The 18,610-nt window shown below is 43.1% G+C and overlaps 2 protein-coding genes across 8 annotated transcripts in view; both read left to right on the top strand.

The window, feature by feature from the left end:
* The window catches only part of LOC103121119 (heterogeneous nuclear ribonucleoprotein A1-like), a 30,806-nt gene extending 17,707 nt beyond the window's left edge, over window positions 1-13,099 (top strand). For 2 of the 3 annotated variants that reach the window (XM_060180324.1, XM_060180323.1), the window contains exon 3: window positions 11,245-13,099. In XM_060180324.1, the coding sequence (XP_060036307.1) occupies window positions 11,402-12,352 (951 nt within the window). In that variant the 5' untranslated portion in view covers window positions 11,245-11,401 and the 3' untranslated portion in view covers window positions 12,353-13,099. Of the gene's footprint in view, window positions 1-8,066; window positions 8,211-11,244 lie in introns of those variants that run through there. The other variant, XM_007531621.3, reaches the window with a different exon arrangement.
* The window catches only part of RAB7A (RAB7A, member RAS oncogene family), a 66,809-nt gene that overhangs the window by 17,783 nt on the left and 30,416 nt on the right, over window positions 1-18,610 (top strand). Inside the window, exon 1 of one of the 5 annotated variants that reach the window (XM_016191916.2) lies at window positions 8,071-8,210. The exons of the other annotated variants lie outside the window; for them this stretch is intronic. The gene's annotated coding sequence lies outside the window, so the exon portion shown is untranslated. Of the gene's footprint in view, window positions 1-8,070; window positions 8,211-18,610 lie in introns of those variants that run through there. 5 annotated transcript variants of the gene reach the window in all.

An 18,610-nucleotide genomic window follows, 5' to 3' on the forward strand; every position in this document is an offset into this window, starting at 1 on the left:
TTTTAAGATCAATATCTTTTTCCCCCCAAACACCTCCAAAGTGAAAGCTAGAGTACACCTTAATTGACAGATCTCTAATATTGAAATACGATTTCATAGTTACATTGAAGTTTTGTGCAGTAACAAGGAAACTCCTCTAAAGCACCTGTCCTAACTAGAGGAATAAAATGAAGTGACCATGTTTTAAACATCTTTATAGTTGTTCCCCAGCAAGTGCACTGCCATTCGATCAGAAAGCCGTGCACCCAGCCTAGTCGTTAGGAATGTTCCTCCCCTTTCCTGTACTTCTTCCCTTAAATATTTACCAGTGATAGCACTGAGGCAAGCTGTGTATTCTTACAGGGCAGCTGGGTCTTTATATTACCAAAGTCTTCAAGCGGAGTTTGTGTTTTGTTCCTCAGTAATGCAGTAGCCTTTGAAATAAGCAAAGTATTGTGCAACTTGTGGCATTCTGTCCTTTCATGCTTCCTGTTCAACCTAAATAGCTGAACTTGTATGTGAGCATAGGTTTTCGCATCTATCCTGATGTAAAGGTAAATTTTAAGTGTCACCTTAACTGAAAAAGGGATGCTGGACACTGGACTAAGCACTGTTAGTGCATGAGTTTTTTTTTTTTTTTTTTTGGCCTCCAGAGTTGTCACTGGCGCTCGGTGTGTACACTACAAATCCACTACTCCTGGAGGCCAGTTCCCTCCTTTTTATTGCCCTTGTTATGATTATTATTAGTTACTGCTGTTGTTGGATAAGATAAATTGAGAGAGGAGGGGAGACAGATGGGTAGAGATAGACACCTGCAGACCTTCATTGCTTGTGAAGCGACCCCCTTGCAGGTGGGGGCCCAGAGCTGAAACTGAGGTCCTTCTGCTTTGCACCATGCCACAACCCCCAGACCCCAAGGATTTTTTTTAGTGAGATTAACATTTTGACTCAGGTAGAGTGAGCAGATTGCTCTCCACTGTAGATAGGCTTGTCTCGTATTTGGAGGATAGAATAGAAAGATCAATTGAGTAAGAAAATTTCCTCTCGGGCGGCAGCATGGGGGTTAAGTGCACATGGTGCAAAGCGCAAGGACCAGCCTAAGGATCCCAGTTTGAGTCCCTGGCTCCCCACCTGCTGGGGAGTCACTTCACAGGTGATGAAGCAGGTCTGTAGGTGTCTTTCTCTCCCCCTCTCTGTCTTCCCCATCTCTTCTCCATTTCTCTTTGTCTTATCCAACAACAAAGACATCAGTAATAACTACAACAATAAAACAAGGGCAACAAAAGGGAATGAATAGATAAATATTTTAAAAAAGTCCTCTGGTGAAGATTTTTCTCCCCCATTTAGACCCTGAAACCAAGGTCCATGACTTGGAATAATATAGCTGCTAGCCCATAATTCAGGTCCCCCCCCTTTTTGTTAACCAGAACACTGCTTAGCTCTGGTTTATGATGGTGCAGGGGATTGAACCTGAGTCTTAGGCATGAGAGAATATTTCAGTTTTTAGACGAGTCTCAGTTAAATTGTAGGAATAGGGCCTGATCATACAGAACTCACTATATTATAAAATATCTGAAGAGTATTTTCTCCCCTTGCCACCAGGGTTATTGCTTGGGCCCGTTGCTAGCACTGCGAGGCCACTTTGGCAGCCATTCCCCACCTACTTCAATTTCTTTTTGATGGAGAAGAGGGGAGAGAAGATGACTGACCCCCATGACCGTGCACTAGGCGACATGCACAACCATCTGGCCCCTAAGAATAATTCTTAATTTAGTTATTACTGGAAAGCAATCAGGCATTTAGTACTTTAAAAAAAAATTATTTATTAATGAGAGGATTAGGAGAGAGAGAAAAAACAAGACATCACTCTGGTATACGGGGATTGAAGTCTGGACCTCATAATCGAGAGACCAATGTTTTATCCACTGCGCCATCTCCCGGGCCACACATTTAATACTTTTAATTTATGCTGACGCCTGCTTATCTGTGGTGATCACGAATAGACATTTATTATGCTCTTGCTCAGTTGGAAGGATGAAGGGTTTGCTGTAGAATATTCCTCCCCTGGACTCAAAGCCATGTTTAACCCATTATTTTCAGGTGTGATTTTAAGTAAACACCTCAGGGTCTGAATAATGACTCACGCAGTGGTGCACACATGTTACCATGCATGAAGACCCAGGTTTAAGCTCCCAGAAAGAAGGTAGAGTTGTGTAGGTATAGAGGCCCCCAGAAATGATTTATGTAATCTTGTGTTACATGTTTTGCTACAGTATAATTTATAAAATATAATACTTTTTCTTTGTTAAATTTTTTTTTTCATAGATTTGACAGAGAGAGGGACTTGAACCCAAGTGCTTGTACACTATAGTGTGAGCGCTCAGCCAAGTGCACCACTACCTGGTGCCTAATAACACTTCTTTAACTTAAAGCTAATAAAATTTATATCCCGGAGGGGTGGCAAAATACTTATGTCCATGTTCACCTTGTGTGTCCTAGCCGCCCAGATAGGTTTTTGCTGTAGATGTATTAGAGACGAAAAAGGTTGGAGAGGGGATAAAAAAAGGGTACAAAATCTTAGAAGATTGATTTCTAGCCTAAGTTAATGAGAGTGCATACGTTGTCACAGTTCCCAGTGTTGAGATCCTCCCTGTCAATGTTATAATAAAAGAACATTAGATAAAACGACATGGAGAACTTGGTTTCTGTATATGTCATTTAAGTTGCAATTTCCTAGAAACCTGAATTTACTGTACACCTGTATTCCTTGTGTCTGCTTTGGAAGACATGTTTAGGGATTAAAATGCCATAGACCCTTGGATATGAGTCTGCTATTCTAGCTTACTCTCCACCAACTCTTAACCCCCGTTTCCAGTGTTGAAGAGAGATAACAATGTACAACCACCGTTTTCTATTCCTTTGATTTTATTCTCTGCAGAGGTGATAATGCAAAAGTTAACACCAAAACTCAGTTTTTGTAGAAAATAGTCTTCCAGATTGAATAGCTTTATGTGCTCTGGGGAGTTGGGCGGTAGCATAGCAGGTTAAGCGCACGTGGCGCCAAGTGCAAGGACCTTGAGGATCCTGGTTTCAGCCCCTGGCTCCCTACCTGCAGGGGAGTCACTTCACAGACAGTGAAGCAGGTCTGCAGGTGTCTATCTTTCTCCCCCCCTCTGTCTTCCCCTCCTCTTTCCATTTCTCTCTGTCCTAACAACAACATCAATAACAACAACAATAACTACAATAACAATAAAAACAAGGGCAACAAAAAAGGAAAATAAATAAATATTTAAAAAAAAAAAAAAAAGACTGCTCTGGAGACCCAGCAGCCATTGAAGAGTCTTTCACTAAAATTTAGAACCCCCTTGCATGTAGAGCATTCATTGGAGAATAGCAGCAGTGTCAGGGTGGTGGGGAAGTCTGTAGCCTGGCCTTTGGCCTCAGCTTGTGTCAAGATGGGACTGGCAAACTGCCTCCAGTTAGGCTTTCCTCCTGTTCTCATTTGAACTTTTTTTCAAAGAGAACAAAACATAAAAACAGCTCTGATTGCATCTGTCTTACATTAGTCCCCACCCCTCTCACTAGGCAGGAGAGGAACATACTTGTTTTCATCTAACCTACCCTTTCTGTTCAACTTACTTGTTTTCATAGTGCATGCAACACGGAGCACATTACCTGGGCTTTGGCATCTCTAGCTTACTTGAGGTTCATGACCCTAAGCCTCCACATATGGGATGTTTGTGTGGTGAAGCTTCACAATATGTGAAGCAGTGCTGCAAGTGTCTTAGTCTTTCTCCCCCTTGCCTCTAAATTTCTAGTTTAAAAGGGGGAATGCCTACCAGGAGCATTTGATTTGTAATGCAGGCAGTGAGTCCCAGCAATGAACCTGGTGGCAATGTTAAGAATTGGAGGAAAAAATGACTTCAGAGTACCCGTTATAGTTGAGTTTAAGGTGTTCTGATTTTGTTCGATTATCTGGCTTTAATTTCTAGAATAAAGAATCCCTTGTTGGCTGGGTGGTGACACACCTGGTTGAATGCACATGTTACAATGTACAAGGACCTGGGTTTGAGTCCCTGGTCCCACCTGCAGGGAGGAAAGCTTTGCAAGTGGTGCAGCAGTTTTGTAGGTCTCTCTTGCCCCCTCTCTATCACCCCTTTTGCTCTTGATTTCTGGCTGTCTCTATCCAATAAAGGAATTAAAAAAAAAAAATCCCATGTCCAGTAAGCGGTGGTGAGTTTGGCCACTGAGGTTTTTATTTTAGTGTCAGGAAACTAAAAGTTTATAGAGAATTACAGCGGACTACTTCCAAAGTAAAAGTGTTTTCAGTTTTCTTTAGATCAACCCAAGTATCTACCTTAGTAATACTTTGCATTCAACAAGTATGTGAACTTAGTATGTTAGCAGCGACAACTGTTCCTGAATAAAGTAGGGCCGTGTGATTGGACATGATGCTTGAGGCTGAGAACAGGAATGTCAGGGGCACAGGATATTTAGTCTGAGTGGTCCAGCAATCACAGTAGAGCCAAGAACAGTAGCCCATAATTTTAGGGATTGTGCACCTGTGATATCCCTGAAAAGCAGTGGGAGCATACAACAAATCGGCACATGGGAAAAGTCACCTAGTTACTCAGCGCCTACTTAGTAATTCTCCTTCTGTTGATCTTGGCCAGGCCATATGTTTTGCTCAAATGACAGTGAATGTATGAGCCATTACATCACTGCTGATACATAGATGATGCTAGGCAACGTTCAAGTCTGGGCTATTAGAAATATAAGTAGGGCATCAAACATTTCAGTGAACTAGACATACGGGCATAGCAAAAAATTGTCAAGTAGTATGAGAGACTGGGATAGTGAAATCTTTGAGGCTAAATAGTTGTTACAGACAAAACCCCCACCCCCCAAAAAAAAAATTGCAGTTAGAAAAGCCTTTATGTACTGGATGTGCTATGTGGAATGCTGCTATCTCACTGTTAAATCTATGTCACTTGTGAGGATTCTTAATCGCTGTTGGAAAGCGGGAACAGTTAAAAGCAAACAGCTGGCTTTGAGATAGGGTTGGATGCTGTTCTAGTCAGTGACCCCAGACCCATGATTTTAGCCCACTGTTCCATCACCTATCCTGTGAAGGGTTGGCCATTCCCCCGAGCCTCCTCCATCTTTTCTTTTACAAAAACACTCGATTTATTTTGGAGGCTGGAGGTAAGCCTGGGGCCTCTCAGTGCCTCTGGCATAAAAGTCTGCTTAAACCACTGTGGTATTTTCTCAGGCCTTGGAAGCAGGTTACCTAAATTAGGTACATTTCTAGCATTTTTCTTTCCTTGGTGTTGGGTATAGCCACTTAGTCATTACCCTGTGAGTTTGGGAGTTTCTGCTTCTAGTTATCATGCAGTGGGAGCTGTGACCTCAAGTTCCTGAAGAATCTTTGACTAGAACCATTAAAGGAGAACCGTAAACTGGAACACGTCTCAGTATTTTGCACATACACATCCAGTGAACACTTGACACGTGGTGCCAGAGATCAATTCAGGACCTCATGCATGTTAGTCTTATAAACCCACATGTACCACTGAGCCACTTGTCAGCCATGACACTTCACACTCTTGCTCTTTCTCAATTAAGTCCTTTTAACTCTTTCCCTGTACTTTCTGGGGATTTCTCTGAAGCATGCTAGGGATTGAAAAACACCAGTTAATTTTAATGTTCTGAACGCTCATTTTTAGGCATTTGTGGACAGCCATCTATCTAGTCTTGTTTTTGACAGTGTTCAGTATTCTTCCTGAGTGTGTCATCCCCACCCCATCCCCTCATAAAATCCTAAAGTGCTATATGGTAGTAATGTCAGCTTAATGGCTAGGCAGCAAACTCTAGAAGGTTAGGACAGCCAACCACAACTTTTCATACTGCCCTCCGTGTCCAGTGAATGCTGACACCCCATTTGAGTACCAGCATCTGTTGGTAGATTTAAGTCATAAAGTACAACCCAATTTTAAAAACAGATTTGATTGGGGCCAGGTGATGGCGTACCTGCTTTGAGCGCATATGATATATACAGCACCCTAGGACTCAGGTATGAGCCCCCTGGTCTCCACCTTCAGGGGGGAAAGTTTGCAAGTGGTGAAGCAGGGCTGCAGATGTCTCTGTTTCTCTCTCCCTCTCTCTCTTTTTAAAGATTTTACTTATTAATGAGAAAGAAAGCGAGAGAACCAGATAAAGATAATGCAAAAAAATTAAAACTAAAAAAAAAAAAGATTTGATTATGCCAGACCTTCTAGTGTTGGACTTTATAGGAATAAAATAAAATTTGTCTGACTTACTAATTTTTACTGTTTTCCTGTAAACTGTAACATACAAACAGTTAAATTTGAATTTGAAAATACAACAGGTCCTTGTATCTCTTAAAGTCGTAGTTCTGGGACTTGCCAGAGTGTAACATTCCATAAGGGAAGACATTTCCACTGGTCCTCCTCACTACTCCATGCCACCTCTGTCCCAGGGCTGGGTTCTAGTTTACAGTTTCCCTGCAGTGAAAGTTGTTAGACTCTTTACCACATCTGTATTTCTGTCTGGGTCAACCATGCACCCATTTACACATTAGGGAGTTTGTCATTTATTATTGGCACTACGCGCTAACCAATTGAGCTAACATGCCAATTGCTGGAGCCTGCCATTTAAAAGCACTGAGCATTAGAAGTCATTTCTTTATGTCAAGGTCACACTAGATTATACTTGTCTGACATGATTTCTTTCCCTTTTTGCTCAGTTCCCCACTAAATGTAAGCCCAAGTGATTTCCTTGGCAAGTTCTTGTTGTCCAGTCCAGTGCAGTCCAGTCCAGTTCTAAACAATGTCCTCTACAAATGACACCATTTCCGCCTAGGTGCTTTATAACCATAGTCTTTATAGTCTTTATCTGGTTCACTGTAAGGCCTGCTATTCCAGAACGAATGAGAAAACACACAGACACAGACACACACACACACACACACACACACTCTCTCTCTCCCTCTCTCTCTCTCTCTCTCTCTCTCTCTCTCTCTCTCTCTCTCCCCCAACACAGGCATGCAGGGAAAGGTCTCCAACCACTGCATTAACCTTCGTATAGCCTACTAGGTCTCATGGTATAGCCATCTCCTGGTTTTTGTTCGCTCTAAAGGCCTTGCATGTGCTGTTCTTTCTGCCAGGACAACTCTTTGCTCTCTTTTCCTCCTTCAGATCCAGGTTCAGTTGGTTCTTCCTGAAGGAATTCTTACCTAACTCTCCTCCCAACTAAGGTAATTAAATCGCCCTTGAAATAAATGTAACAGGTCTTGGTTCAGTAACAGTATTTTTTATGCTGTGCCTAGACCTTGCAGATTTGACACCACACTGAGCACATCTTTTCCTGGGCCAGTTTTCTCTTTCTTTTAGAGAGAGAGAGAGAGGGATTCAGAGGAAAGATGCCATAGTACTGTTCCACCTGTGGTACTACCCTGGTGCCATCTGTGGTGCTCCCATGTGGAGCTGGGGCTGAACCTACGGCCTCACGCATGGTAAGATCTTACTGAGCTGCCAGGTAAGCAATACTCCTGGCCACTAATTATTATTTTTTAATGTTTTATTTTGTTTTTAATGAGAGAGACTAGAGCAAACAGCTCTTCACTGGCATATGTGGTGCTGAGGGAATAACAGTTTGTTACTTATGCATCCTGTATGATTTCTACTTAGTCTGATTCTTGTTGTTGATACTTTTTAATGGACAAATATGCGAAGAGATTATCTAAGGGTTGATTGTCAAGGAAATACTTAAATATTTCTTCATTACATTGGCAGAAACCAAATAAAAGTAAACTTCTCTGTACAGAAAGAGCTGAGTTAAGATTTTCATTAAATATTTGGGCAACTCCTTAAAAATCTTTTTAAAAAGTCCTTAGACCCAGGTTCACTCCCCGGCACCACCATAATCCAGAACTGAGTTATGCTCTGGTCTTTCTTTCATATCTGTCTATCTTTCTTTCTTCCTGCTGGGGCTTCGTGCCTGCAAAATACCATCACTTCCAGCGACTCTTTTTTGTTTGTTTTTTTTTCCAGATAGAGGGTGAAAGACAGAGAGACAGAGAGAGACAGAGAGAAGGAGAGACACCAGCGCCTCTCCACCGCTCGTGAAGCTTCCCTTTGCATGGTCTCCTTTGTGGTGACTGGGAGCTTGAACCCAGGTCCTGGCACGTGGTAAAGTGTGCACTCTACCAGGTGAGCTATCTTACAGCCCTATTTCTACCCCCACCCCACCCCACCCTACCTCACCTTACCTCACCCCATCCCACCTCACCCCACCCCACCCCACCCCATCCCGGCCCCCATCCACTCCTGCCCTCCCCACGGCCCTGTGCTAGCATGATTCCATTACTCCCCAGAGGGCTTTCCCCTCCCTTTTAAATTTCAGACGGAGAAGGTAACAAGTCACAGCACCGCAGAACTGTTCATGGATCTTCCCCATGTGCCATGCATGGTACTCTCCTGTGGTGACAGACTCAAACCTGAGCCCTCCAGCGTAGTAAAATTGCTCTGCCTACTGAACTATCTTGGCATGTCTCCCCTGCAGGCCCCCATTAAAATTGCCCCCAAGGTTATTGCTAGGACTAGGTACCTGCAGATAGTCCACCAGTATTGGTGGCTTTTTGTCTTTGTGTTTAATTGGATAGGACAGACAAATTGAAAGGGGAAGGAGAGGAGAAGATAGGGAGAAAGAGGCACCCGCAGATCTGCTTCACTACTATTGAAAATCCTCCCCCTCTCCGGGCCTGTCCGCAGGTCTTTTATTTCTTTGATAGACAAATAGGAAATGACCAAGAGAAATTGATGCTGCTTAACTGCCAGGGGTTTGAACCTGTCCTAGAGCACTGGGCTTGGAGTGAGGCTCCAGGCTCCATCCAGGATATCACATTTACTGTAGTGGTATTCTGGTTTGTATAACGCATATCTAATGAATAGAACATGTTATGGGATGGGGGTGTTGGGAGGTAGCTCACCCAAATAGAGTGCACACTGTACTGTGTGTGAGGGCTCTGGTTTGATCCTCTAGTACCAATTGGGAGTGCCGTGCACAGCACCAGAGAAAGTTTCATGAGTAGTGCATCAGTGTTGTGGGCCCCCCCCGCCCGCCTCCTTCCCCCTTTAGCCCCGCAGTTTTTAAAAGGGAAGGCCTTGAAGAGGGATGAAATCACAGCCACACAAAAAGCCTTGGTGGCAAATAAATTAACAATAAAGAGGCAGAATTTTGTTAGAGACCTCTGGTTCAGTAATAAAGTCTCTTTGAGGGCTAGTCCCCATAGCAGAGCCCTGCACTTCATTCTCCACCCTGGCAGGGGTAAATAGCATAATAGTTATGCAAACAGTCTCTCATGCCTGAAGCTCCCAAGTCCCAGATTCAATCCCCTGTACGACCATAACCCAGAGCTGAGCAGTACTCTGGTAAATAATAACAATTCTCTAATCCGTGAAAGGGATAGCCTGCTTTCCTCTTGCCCCACCTCTTCGAGTGAGCTATAGTGGGTAGGTACAATGACATAAAGCCCCTGTTGATCTGTACAGTGCAGGCGTTTCTTTTTTTAAAAAAAAGATTTTATTAATGAGAAACATAGAACCAGGCATCACCCTGGTACATGTGCTGCCAGGGATTGAACTCAGGACCTCATGCTTGAGAGTCCGATGCTTTATGCACTGCACCACCTCCTGGACCACATGTGTAGGCATGGAAACTGGCAGGGGACCTTGAATCTGTCTTGGGCAGTAGGGAGGTTAGGGACTTTTTGATGAAGGTAGCGTGAGGGGGGAAATTGATAAATGACTATAGACAACCCTAGTGCCTTCCAAATATAGTCCTTCTATTTAGGATTATTCTAAAACATTGTTTAGTGAAGGTAAATCAAGAACTAACCTTCAGGGCACAGAAGGTACTCTAGGCAGGGAACAGAATAATAAAACCAAGGCAGAGACTAGTAAAAGGGAAAGACGGCTTAAATATTTGCCTATAGAAAGGCCTGCTGAGCACGGAAGTAAATAGTAGCTGTCCTGACCAGTTGCTCGATTCTGCTTTCAGTTCCAAAAGCATTATCTCAATTGCTAGGACACCAGCACCATCCTGAGCTCACCCAAACTGCCTTGATAATCCCACATTAAACTGTCTGGTTAAAGCCATCCACTCATCCCCTTTGTTCCCAGATTTAATAATCTTGTCACTGTCCCTTTTGAGGATTAGGTTCCCTGTTTCTGGGTACTTCTTGAAGGGTATGGCCAGGTCCACCTACCTCTCACACTCTTGGTGCCTATACCATCTTGTTATGGGATTTCTAAGCATGTTCAATCTCAGTCTTTTGTTACCCTGTCCGTGGGACATACTGCTACCGTTAACTCTGTAGCTTTCTGTATATTGTTATCAATAACACTATTTTCTTTTGCCTCTCTCTTGGGCTTTGAACTTCGGTGACATTTTTATTTTCAACTTAAGGCAATCTGTCGATTTCTTCTTTCTTGCAGAACATTTCCTGGCTTTTAAGTGGCCGTTGCTTTAACACCCGTTACCCCCCCAAAAAAAAAAAAAAACTTAAAAAACCATGTGTAACACCACATTGTCTTAACTTTTGAGTATTTCTCCAGGTGAAATACATCCGCCTTCCCCAGATAGGACACTAAGCCTGGAGACAATTGCTGAAGCATTGTGATAAGAAATCTATTTGTATATGAGAGGTCCCAAGTTTGATTCCCCAGCACCTTTTAGCCCGATCAAAAGGATCCACTAATTAAAAAAAGAAAAGCAGTTTGATCTGAGATCTCTGTGTAGCTAATTTCCCTATACTTGCTATTTTAAAAACCAAAGCAGGGGAAGTGAAAAAAGAGCAAGATGATTCTAGCATATGCAGTGCCGGGGATCAAACCTGTGTGACCTTATTCTCTGTGCTACCAACTGGCTGGCTGTCCCTTACTTACTCATTACATAGGATCCCTGTCCATCCAGAAAACCTGCCTTCTGTGACCAGCATATATCGATATATCTATACCTCTCCTTCAGTTTATGACATGTTAAAAGTTGTCTGCAAAGGGTGTCCCAGCTGCCTCCTCCAAGACCCACTAGCAGTGCCTTTGAGAAATTGGCTGAGTAAAAACATTTGTTGAAAATTCTGCTCTTTTTCTGACTTTCTTCTTTTCCATCTTAAATTCCTGTGGGGTAGGAATCCAACTTCTTATTATCTCTTTCTCCCTTTGTCTCTCAAATTTATTTTAAAAGAACTTACCTGGTCTTGCCATTTTGTGACCGAACAACGACCAAGAACTTTTCTACCTGTGAATCTCGCCGCTGTGTAAGCATCTCTTAAGATCTCTACTTCAGCTGTCAAGCCAGCCTCTCAGTGAGCATCACAAAGCTCTCTCCCTTACCTACCATCATGTCTAAGTCTCAGTCTCCCAAAGAGCCAGAGCAGCTGCGCAAGCTCTTCATTGGAGGTTTAAATTTTGATACCACCAACGATAGTCTGAGAAGCCATTTTGAGCAATGGGGAACGGTCACTGACTGTGAGGTCATGAGAGACCCAGACACCAAGCGCTCCAGAGGCTTTGGGTTTGTCACCTATGCCACCGTGGCAGAGGCAGATGCAGTCATGAATGCCAAACCGCACAGGGTGGATGGAACCGTTGTGGAACCCAAGAGAGCTCTATCCAGAGAAGATTCTCACAGACCTGGTGCTCACCTGGCTGTGAACAAGATTTTTGTCGGCGGCATTAGAGAAGACACAGAAGAGCATCACCTGAGAGATTACTTTGAGCAGTTTGGGAAGATTGAAGTGATTGAAATCATGACCGATCGTGGTGGCAGGAAGAGAGGCTTTGCTTTTGTCACCTTTGATGACCATGATGCTGTTGACAAGATCGTCATTCAGAAATACCATACCCTGAATGGCCACCACTGTGAAGTAAGGAAAGCCTTATCTAAGCAAGATGTGGCTAGTGCTTTGTCCATCCAAAGAGCTCGTCGTGGTTCGGGGAACTATGGTGGTGGTTATGGAGGAGGTTTTGGTGGGAACGACAATTTTGGTTATAGAGGAAACTTTAGTGGTGAAGGTGGCTTTGGTGGCAGTCGAGGTGGTGGTGGATATGGTGGCCGTGGGGATGGCTATGATGGATTTGGCCATGATGGAGGCTACTTTGGAGGTGGAGGAAACTATTATGATTTTTACTACAATCAGTACTCAAATTTTGGGCCCATGAAAGGAGGAAGCTTTGGAGGTCGAAGCTCTGGCCCTTATGGTGTTGGAGGTCAGTACTTTGCCAAGCCACGAAACCAAGGTGGCTATGGTGGTTCCAGTGGCAGTGGTTATGGCGGTGGCAGAAGGTTTTAATTAATTGCCAGGAGAAGTTAGGAGAGAAGGGCCAGAGAAGTGATAGGAATCTACAGGTTACAACAGATTGTGAACTCAGCCGAGTACAGGGCCTAGCTACTATAAAGAAAACATGTTTTAGACAATATTCTTCTGTGTGGGGTGGGTGGGGGGAACAAAACAAAACAAAAAACCCTAGAGGACTGTGTTTGTGACTGATTGTATAACAAGTTAGTATTTTAGTTGCTGTTCTGTGGAAAGTGTAAAGCATTCCAACAAAAGTGTTTCAATGTAGATTTTCTTTTGCACCCATGCTGTTGACTGCTAAATGTAATAGTCTGATCTTGATGCTGAATAAATGTCTTTTTTAAAAATGTGCTCTCCACATGGGACTTGAACACACAGTTCAAGTGCTTTTGGCCTCTGTGTCTTCTGAACTGCAGTTCGGAAGCTCAGAATCAACACCTGCTGTAACTCTCCAGCTGTAACAAATAACGCTGTAACATGCAAACCCTAGCCCAGAGATGTAACACTTGAGCTGGCTGCTTTCACTCCAGACTAGTTTCTTGTTCAAGTTTCATTTTAATTTTTAAGACTATGTATGGAATTGTTTTCTTTTTTTTTTCTTCTTAAGTGTTTGGGGAAATGATCTGTAAAACGATATGGGCCTGGAATTTTCTTTGTGCAAAAGTTAAGTACAATTAAACATTTTCATAGATAAAACAGTTTAATTTTAATTGATTTAATAAACAATTAGAATTAAAAGAAGTTGCCTGGTCTTATCAAAACTATAGCATTTTTTAAAGTTAGTCCTACTTTTTAAAGATAATATTAGATGTTTCTCAAACCACAGTAAAACAAGACTAATTATCATAGACAACCAGAGATAGGATTACTAGGTTTTAATCTGGGTACATTTACCTTAACAGCTTGTTGGAATATATTAATAACAGCAGATTCATACTTATTGGGGGCTTTGTTGGGGATCAAACTCAAATATACACACATAGGGCAAGAAACTTAAACCCTGACACTAATTTACACATTCTCATTTTTCTTACATATACCCAGCCTACTGAAAGTATGCATTGCAGCTAAAATTATTGTGGGAAAGTCTCGTGTACACTGGTGGGAACAGCACTATAAGCTCCGTGTGCCTGTCCTTTGGCCTCAGGTTCTCAACTCGTGCTAGGCTTACTTTGTACACTATTATCTCCTGGGAGTTACTATGAAGCACAGAATACCCTTTGGATTTTGGTGGTAACACAAATACAATAATTTAGATAAAGGGAGTTATAATCTGGATTAGGTACTCACCTCACACCTCAAAATTAGTGAGAACCAAGTGAACACCTGTGTGCTGTCTACCTGCAGGCATGTTGTGAAAGCTGGGTGTCAACAGTAAGTGTAATGTGCTGGGCATAAGCACAGCCAGTAAGTGGTGGTTATTTTGTGCTGTTGCATGGTCTGGGCTCCTAATTTGGAGAGTTAAAAAGAGATTGCCTGCCACAGACCGCACTGTTTAGCTTGACAACCAACACAGTAGGTGACTTCAGATGCGCCCCCCCCCCCAAAAAAAAAAAAAACCTTGTCAACAAATAAACTGTTAATTTAAGCTCCTAAATTTTGAAGACAAGATGATTACTGGGTCTTCTAATATACAGAGCATGGAGTCGTCAAAAGATAAATTCAACTCACTGTACACACAAAAGTCTAGTGTTCTACCCACTTCACAACCTGGTCACGGACAGGTTCTTGCTGGTCAAAATCCTTACCCCTCACCCTTGCCTCTGTGTAGAGAGAGATACCAGAGCAGCGCCAGTCATCAAAACCAGGGCCTTTTATACATGCAAAACATGTGCTGTCTGTTTGATACCACCTTGCCACCCACCTCCCAGCATGGTTGGAAGTTGAGAGTAGTGCTTTTGGATTTGCCCAGAAGCCTATACTTCTGAAATGGTGTCTCTTTGATAATTCCTTTCCAGTGCACTATTTAGACCTTGTGTGTCTAAATATTAAAAGAAATAACTCACTGTCTAGCTAAAACTGGGGAAGAGATGCAAACAGCTTAAAATGTTTGACTCCGACAAACAGTGCACATAATAAGCCTCCTTGACCTAAGGACAGGGACAGATGTTCAGCTGCTGGTGCCACGGTGGAAATCAACTATACTGGAAGCCATTTGTACATTGCAAGGCTGCTTAGGGTAGTCATACTTTTACCACTGTATAGTAACACATTCAAGAGAGTGGCCAGAATATGCTGACAATTTTATATGTGGGCTCTGGAAGAAAACTGGTAAAGCGCACATTCAGATTGTTCAAGGACTCCAAGTCTGAGCCGCCATCGTTGGATGAAGTCAAGATGCGTTGACACTGAGCTTGGTGTGAGTGGTGGAGCAGTGTTGTGTTTACTTGCTTCTACATTTGTTACTGAAATTCAAGGTGGTGGGGGCAAGAATCTGCCAGCAGTAGACCCCAGTGTGTGAAAGGAAAAAAAGTAAGATCATGTAGGTTCATGTCTTAACTAGAAGTAAACATAGGGCTGGGAGCTAGCTCTCCCGGCAAGCACACATCACAAGGACCTAAGTTTGGGTCTCCAACCACCACATGGAAACACCTGTGGTGAGAGCAAGAGAGACATGTATGCATGGAGCCTTAGCAATAACCCTGGGGACCAGTGCAAGAAGGAAAAAGGAATAAAACCTCAAGTAGCAAGCAATATAGGAATTTTTAGTGTGGGGTTGTCCATATTCTGAAATCTGCACTCCTGATGTTCATAACGGGGAAAGGGAATGTAGTTAAAACGAGGCAAGATTATGTACAGTGAGAAAAGATTACAGTGCAGTTGCCATCATGTGAAGGCAAGATCTGCACCCCGTTAGTACCACCAGCAGAAAGTGCTTGTGGGTGAATTTATGCAAGTTTGGTAAGCACAGGAATGGGAGAAGACAGGGACAGAATGGTAGTAGCAAAGTCATCAGTTAGGATCTGCTTACAGACGGTGAACTTGGAAACACCAGATGCGTTGAATTACAGAAAATGAGCTGGTTTAACTGCCTCAACATTTATTAATGGAAACATTTTGTGCCATGATGATAATGTCAGACACACACATCACAGAAAGTAGCTACTGACCTCAAGTCAGTGGCTTCCTAAAGTTGGCCTGTCTGCCTGAGTCAGAGGCACTGTTATGATTGTGGTGTGGCCTTGGGCATGATAAACACCTGGTTTGGTTTCATTCCTATAATTTTGCACTGTTAACGTGATGTCCGTGCTAACACTTAGCTTTCAAACTCCTTTTAACTGTTGACTCCCTAAAATCTCAAGAACCTTCACTTGAGCAAAGTCACCCTATTTCTGAGCAGCACACAAAATTCTTCCCCAAGAATCCAAGCTTTCAGTGTTCTCACCCGTCTCTTTTCTGCCAGACCCAGTCCTTTGTTCTCACCACCATTCACTACATACACTTTGGTCTTCTCTAGCAGGCCTCCCAAGATCTCATTGCCTTTCCTTTTCCTGCCCAGAGCTTGGAACACCATTCCTGATCATCTTTACCTTATTCTCTTTACCGCTAGTTGGCTGGCTCCTCTGATTAAGAAACCAGGAAAGTACTACTTTCCACCTAACAGAATAATACTCTGCCTCTTAACTGCATGAGAAACATACTTGAGGGTAAGAATAGGTTGAGCTTGTGGAGTGCTGCTAAGAGTTTATTCCAGTGGCCCAGGAGGCCACTCACCCTGGCCAGTACGAGCGCACCTAACTGCACAGGGGAAGCTTTTGGAGCAGTGCTGTGTGTGGGATCTCTCTCTCTCGCTCTCTCTCTCTCTCTCCAGCTCTGGCTTATGGCGCTTCAGGGATTGAACCTGAGACTTTGGAGCCTCAGGTATGAGTCTTTTTGCATGACTATTATGCTATCTACCCTCTGCCCTGGGATTTCTCTAATTTCCCCTCTGTTTCTCACCTTTTTGTTTATTTACTTTTAAGATTTTATTTACTTATTCATGAGGATAGTAGAGAAAGAGCCGGATATCACTCTGGTACATGTGGAGCTGGGGATTGAACTCAGAACCTCATGCTTGAGAGTCCACACCACTGTGCTACCTTTCAGGGCCGGGTGGTGGCACACCTGGTAGAGTGCAGACATTACAGTGCACAAGGACCCCAGTTCAAGCCTCCGTCTCCACCTGTAGGGGGAAAGCTTCACGTGTGGTGAAGTGGGCTGCAAGTGTCTGTCTCCCACTCTACCCCTTCCTCTTAATTTCTGTCTCTATCCAATAATAAAAGAATTAAAAAAAGTAAAGTCCTCTGGAAGCAGTGCAATCATGCGGGCACAGCACCAACAGTGGCTCTGGGGACAAACTTTTTGTTTTCCTCCAAACACTACTCATTCTTACAAAGAATTCTTTCCAAATGGGGGGAGGGGGTGTGCATGACCAGCCTGGCTAAGTGCATGTGTTATGGTGCACAGGGGCTTGAGTTCTGCGGGGGGAATGCTTCACAAGCCGTAAGCAGTACTTCAAGTGTGCTTCTCCCTCTCTTGTTTTCGTCTAAATTTTTCTGTCCTATCAAAGAAAATGAAGTTAAAAAAAAAAGTAATTCCCAACCACACTGATGAGTTTTGGTTTGCTAGCAGACATAGATTCTGACTGTATATTCTTTTTTGTATTTTTATTTCTTTATTGGGGAACTAATGTTTTACATTCAACAGTAAATACAATAGTTTGTACATGCATAACATATTCCCCACTGATTGTATGTTCTAGAAAGGTTTTTACTTTATTTATTAATGAGAAAGCTAGGAGGAGAGAGAACCAGACATCACTTTGGCACATGTGCTGCCGGGCATCGAACACAGGACTTCATGCTTGAGAGTCCAACGCTTTATCACTGTGCCACTTCCGGGACCACACACAGGTTTTACTTTTTTATTATCTTTATTTATTGGATAGAGACAGCCAGAAATGAAGAGAGTAGGGGGAAATAGTGAGACAGACACCTACAGACCTGCTTCACCACTCGCAAAGCTTTCCCCTCCAAGTGGGGACAGAGGACTCAAACCCAGGCCTTTAGAACAACCAGGTATGCCACCACCCAGCCCCTAGAAAGGTTTTAGGAGAAAGCTTTTATTCTAAAGGTTTGGGAGCCTTTAGAATATGAGGTGGGGGGTGGATATTGGAAAATGACTTTTACCACTAAGGTTCCAGCACCTCAGGCTTATTCTCCAGCACTATCATAACTCAGAACTGAGCAGTGCTCTAGTTAAAAGAAGTAGATTAAGGGGACGGGCGGTAGAGTACCTGGTTAAGGGCACACATTACAGTGCACAAGGATCCAGTTCAAGCCCCTGTCCCCACCTGCAGGGAGAAAGCTTCATAAGTGGTTAAGCAAGGCTGCCGGTGTCTCTTTTCCCTCCCTCCTCAATTTCCCTTTGTCTCCATTCAATAGAAAATCTTAAAAAAAAAAAAGATAAATTTTTAAAAACCGGGGCAGGGGTAGATAGCATAATGGCTATGCAAAAAGGCTCATGCCTGAGGCTACAAAGTCCCAGGTGCAATCCCAAACCGCCATAATCTCCCCCTTACCACCCAACCCCGCTGTTACCACCATAAGGCAGAGCTGAATAGTGCTCTGGTTAAAAACAGACAAAAGCCCTGGGCACCAGGTGATGACACACCTTGTGAAACTCACATCTTACAGTGTAAGCCCCTGGTCCCCGCTGGCAGGGGGGAAGCTTCATGAGTGGTGAAGTAGGGCTGCAGGTGTCTCTGCCTCTTTCCCTCTATCTCCCTCTCCCCTTTCAATTTCTGTCTGTCTAATAATAAAAAGATATAAGAATTAGGGGCTCTTAAAACAGAATAGGTTTTAAAAATATATAATCTCACAATCCAGAAAAAATATGTGTGTATATCTTTCAGCTTCATGGATAGCCATTTCTACTTTTAAATCTTTACTCATTTGGGAATCTTTTGGAAAATGAGATGTAAGATTCTTAGTTGGCACCGGTTTTGTGGTTGCCACTCTTAAAATGCTATCCTTGAGTGGTCTGGGAGGTGACCTAGTGGTAAAGCTTTGGACTCTCAAACGTGAGGTCGAGAGTTCAATCCCCGGCAGCACATGTGCCAGAGTGATGTCTGGTTCTTTCTCTCTCCTCCTATCTTTCTCATAAATAAAAAATCTTTAAGAAAAAAAAGAGTTTAAAAAAAATGCTATCCTTGTAAAATCACTCGTTTCAGGAGGCTGTCTTCTTTTCAGTTCCATTCTAGCTCCACATTGT

This window comes from Erinaceus europaeus, chromosome 21 (genome assembly GCF_950295315.1).
Source record: "Erinaceus europaeus chromosome 21, mEriEur2.1, whole genome shotgun sequence".
NCBI classification, from domain to species: domain Eukaryota; kingdom Metazoa; phylum Chordata; class Mammalia; order Eulipotyphla; family Erinaceidae; genus Erinaceus; species Erinaceus europaeus.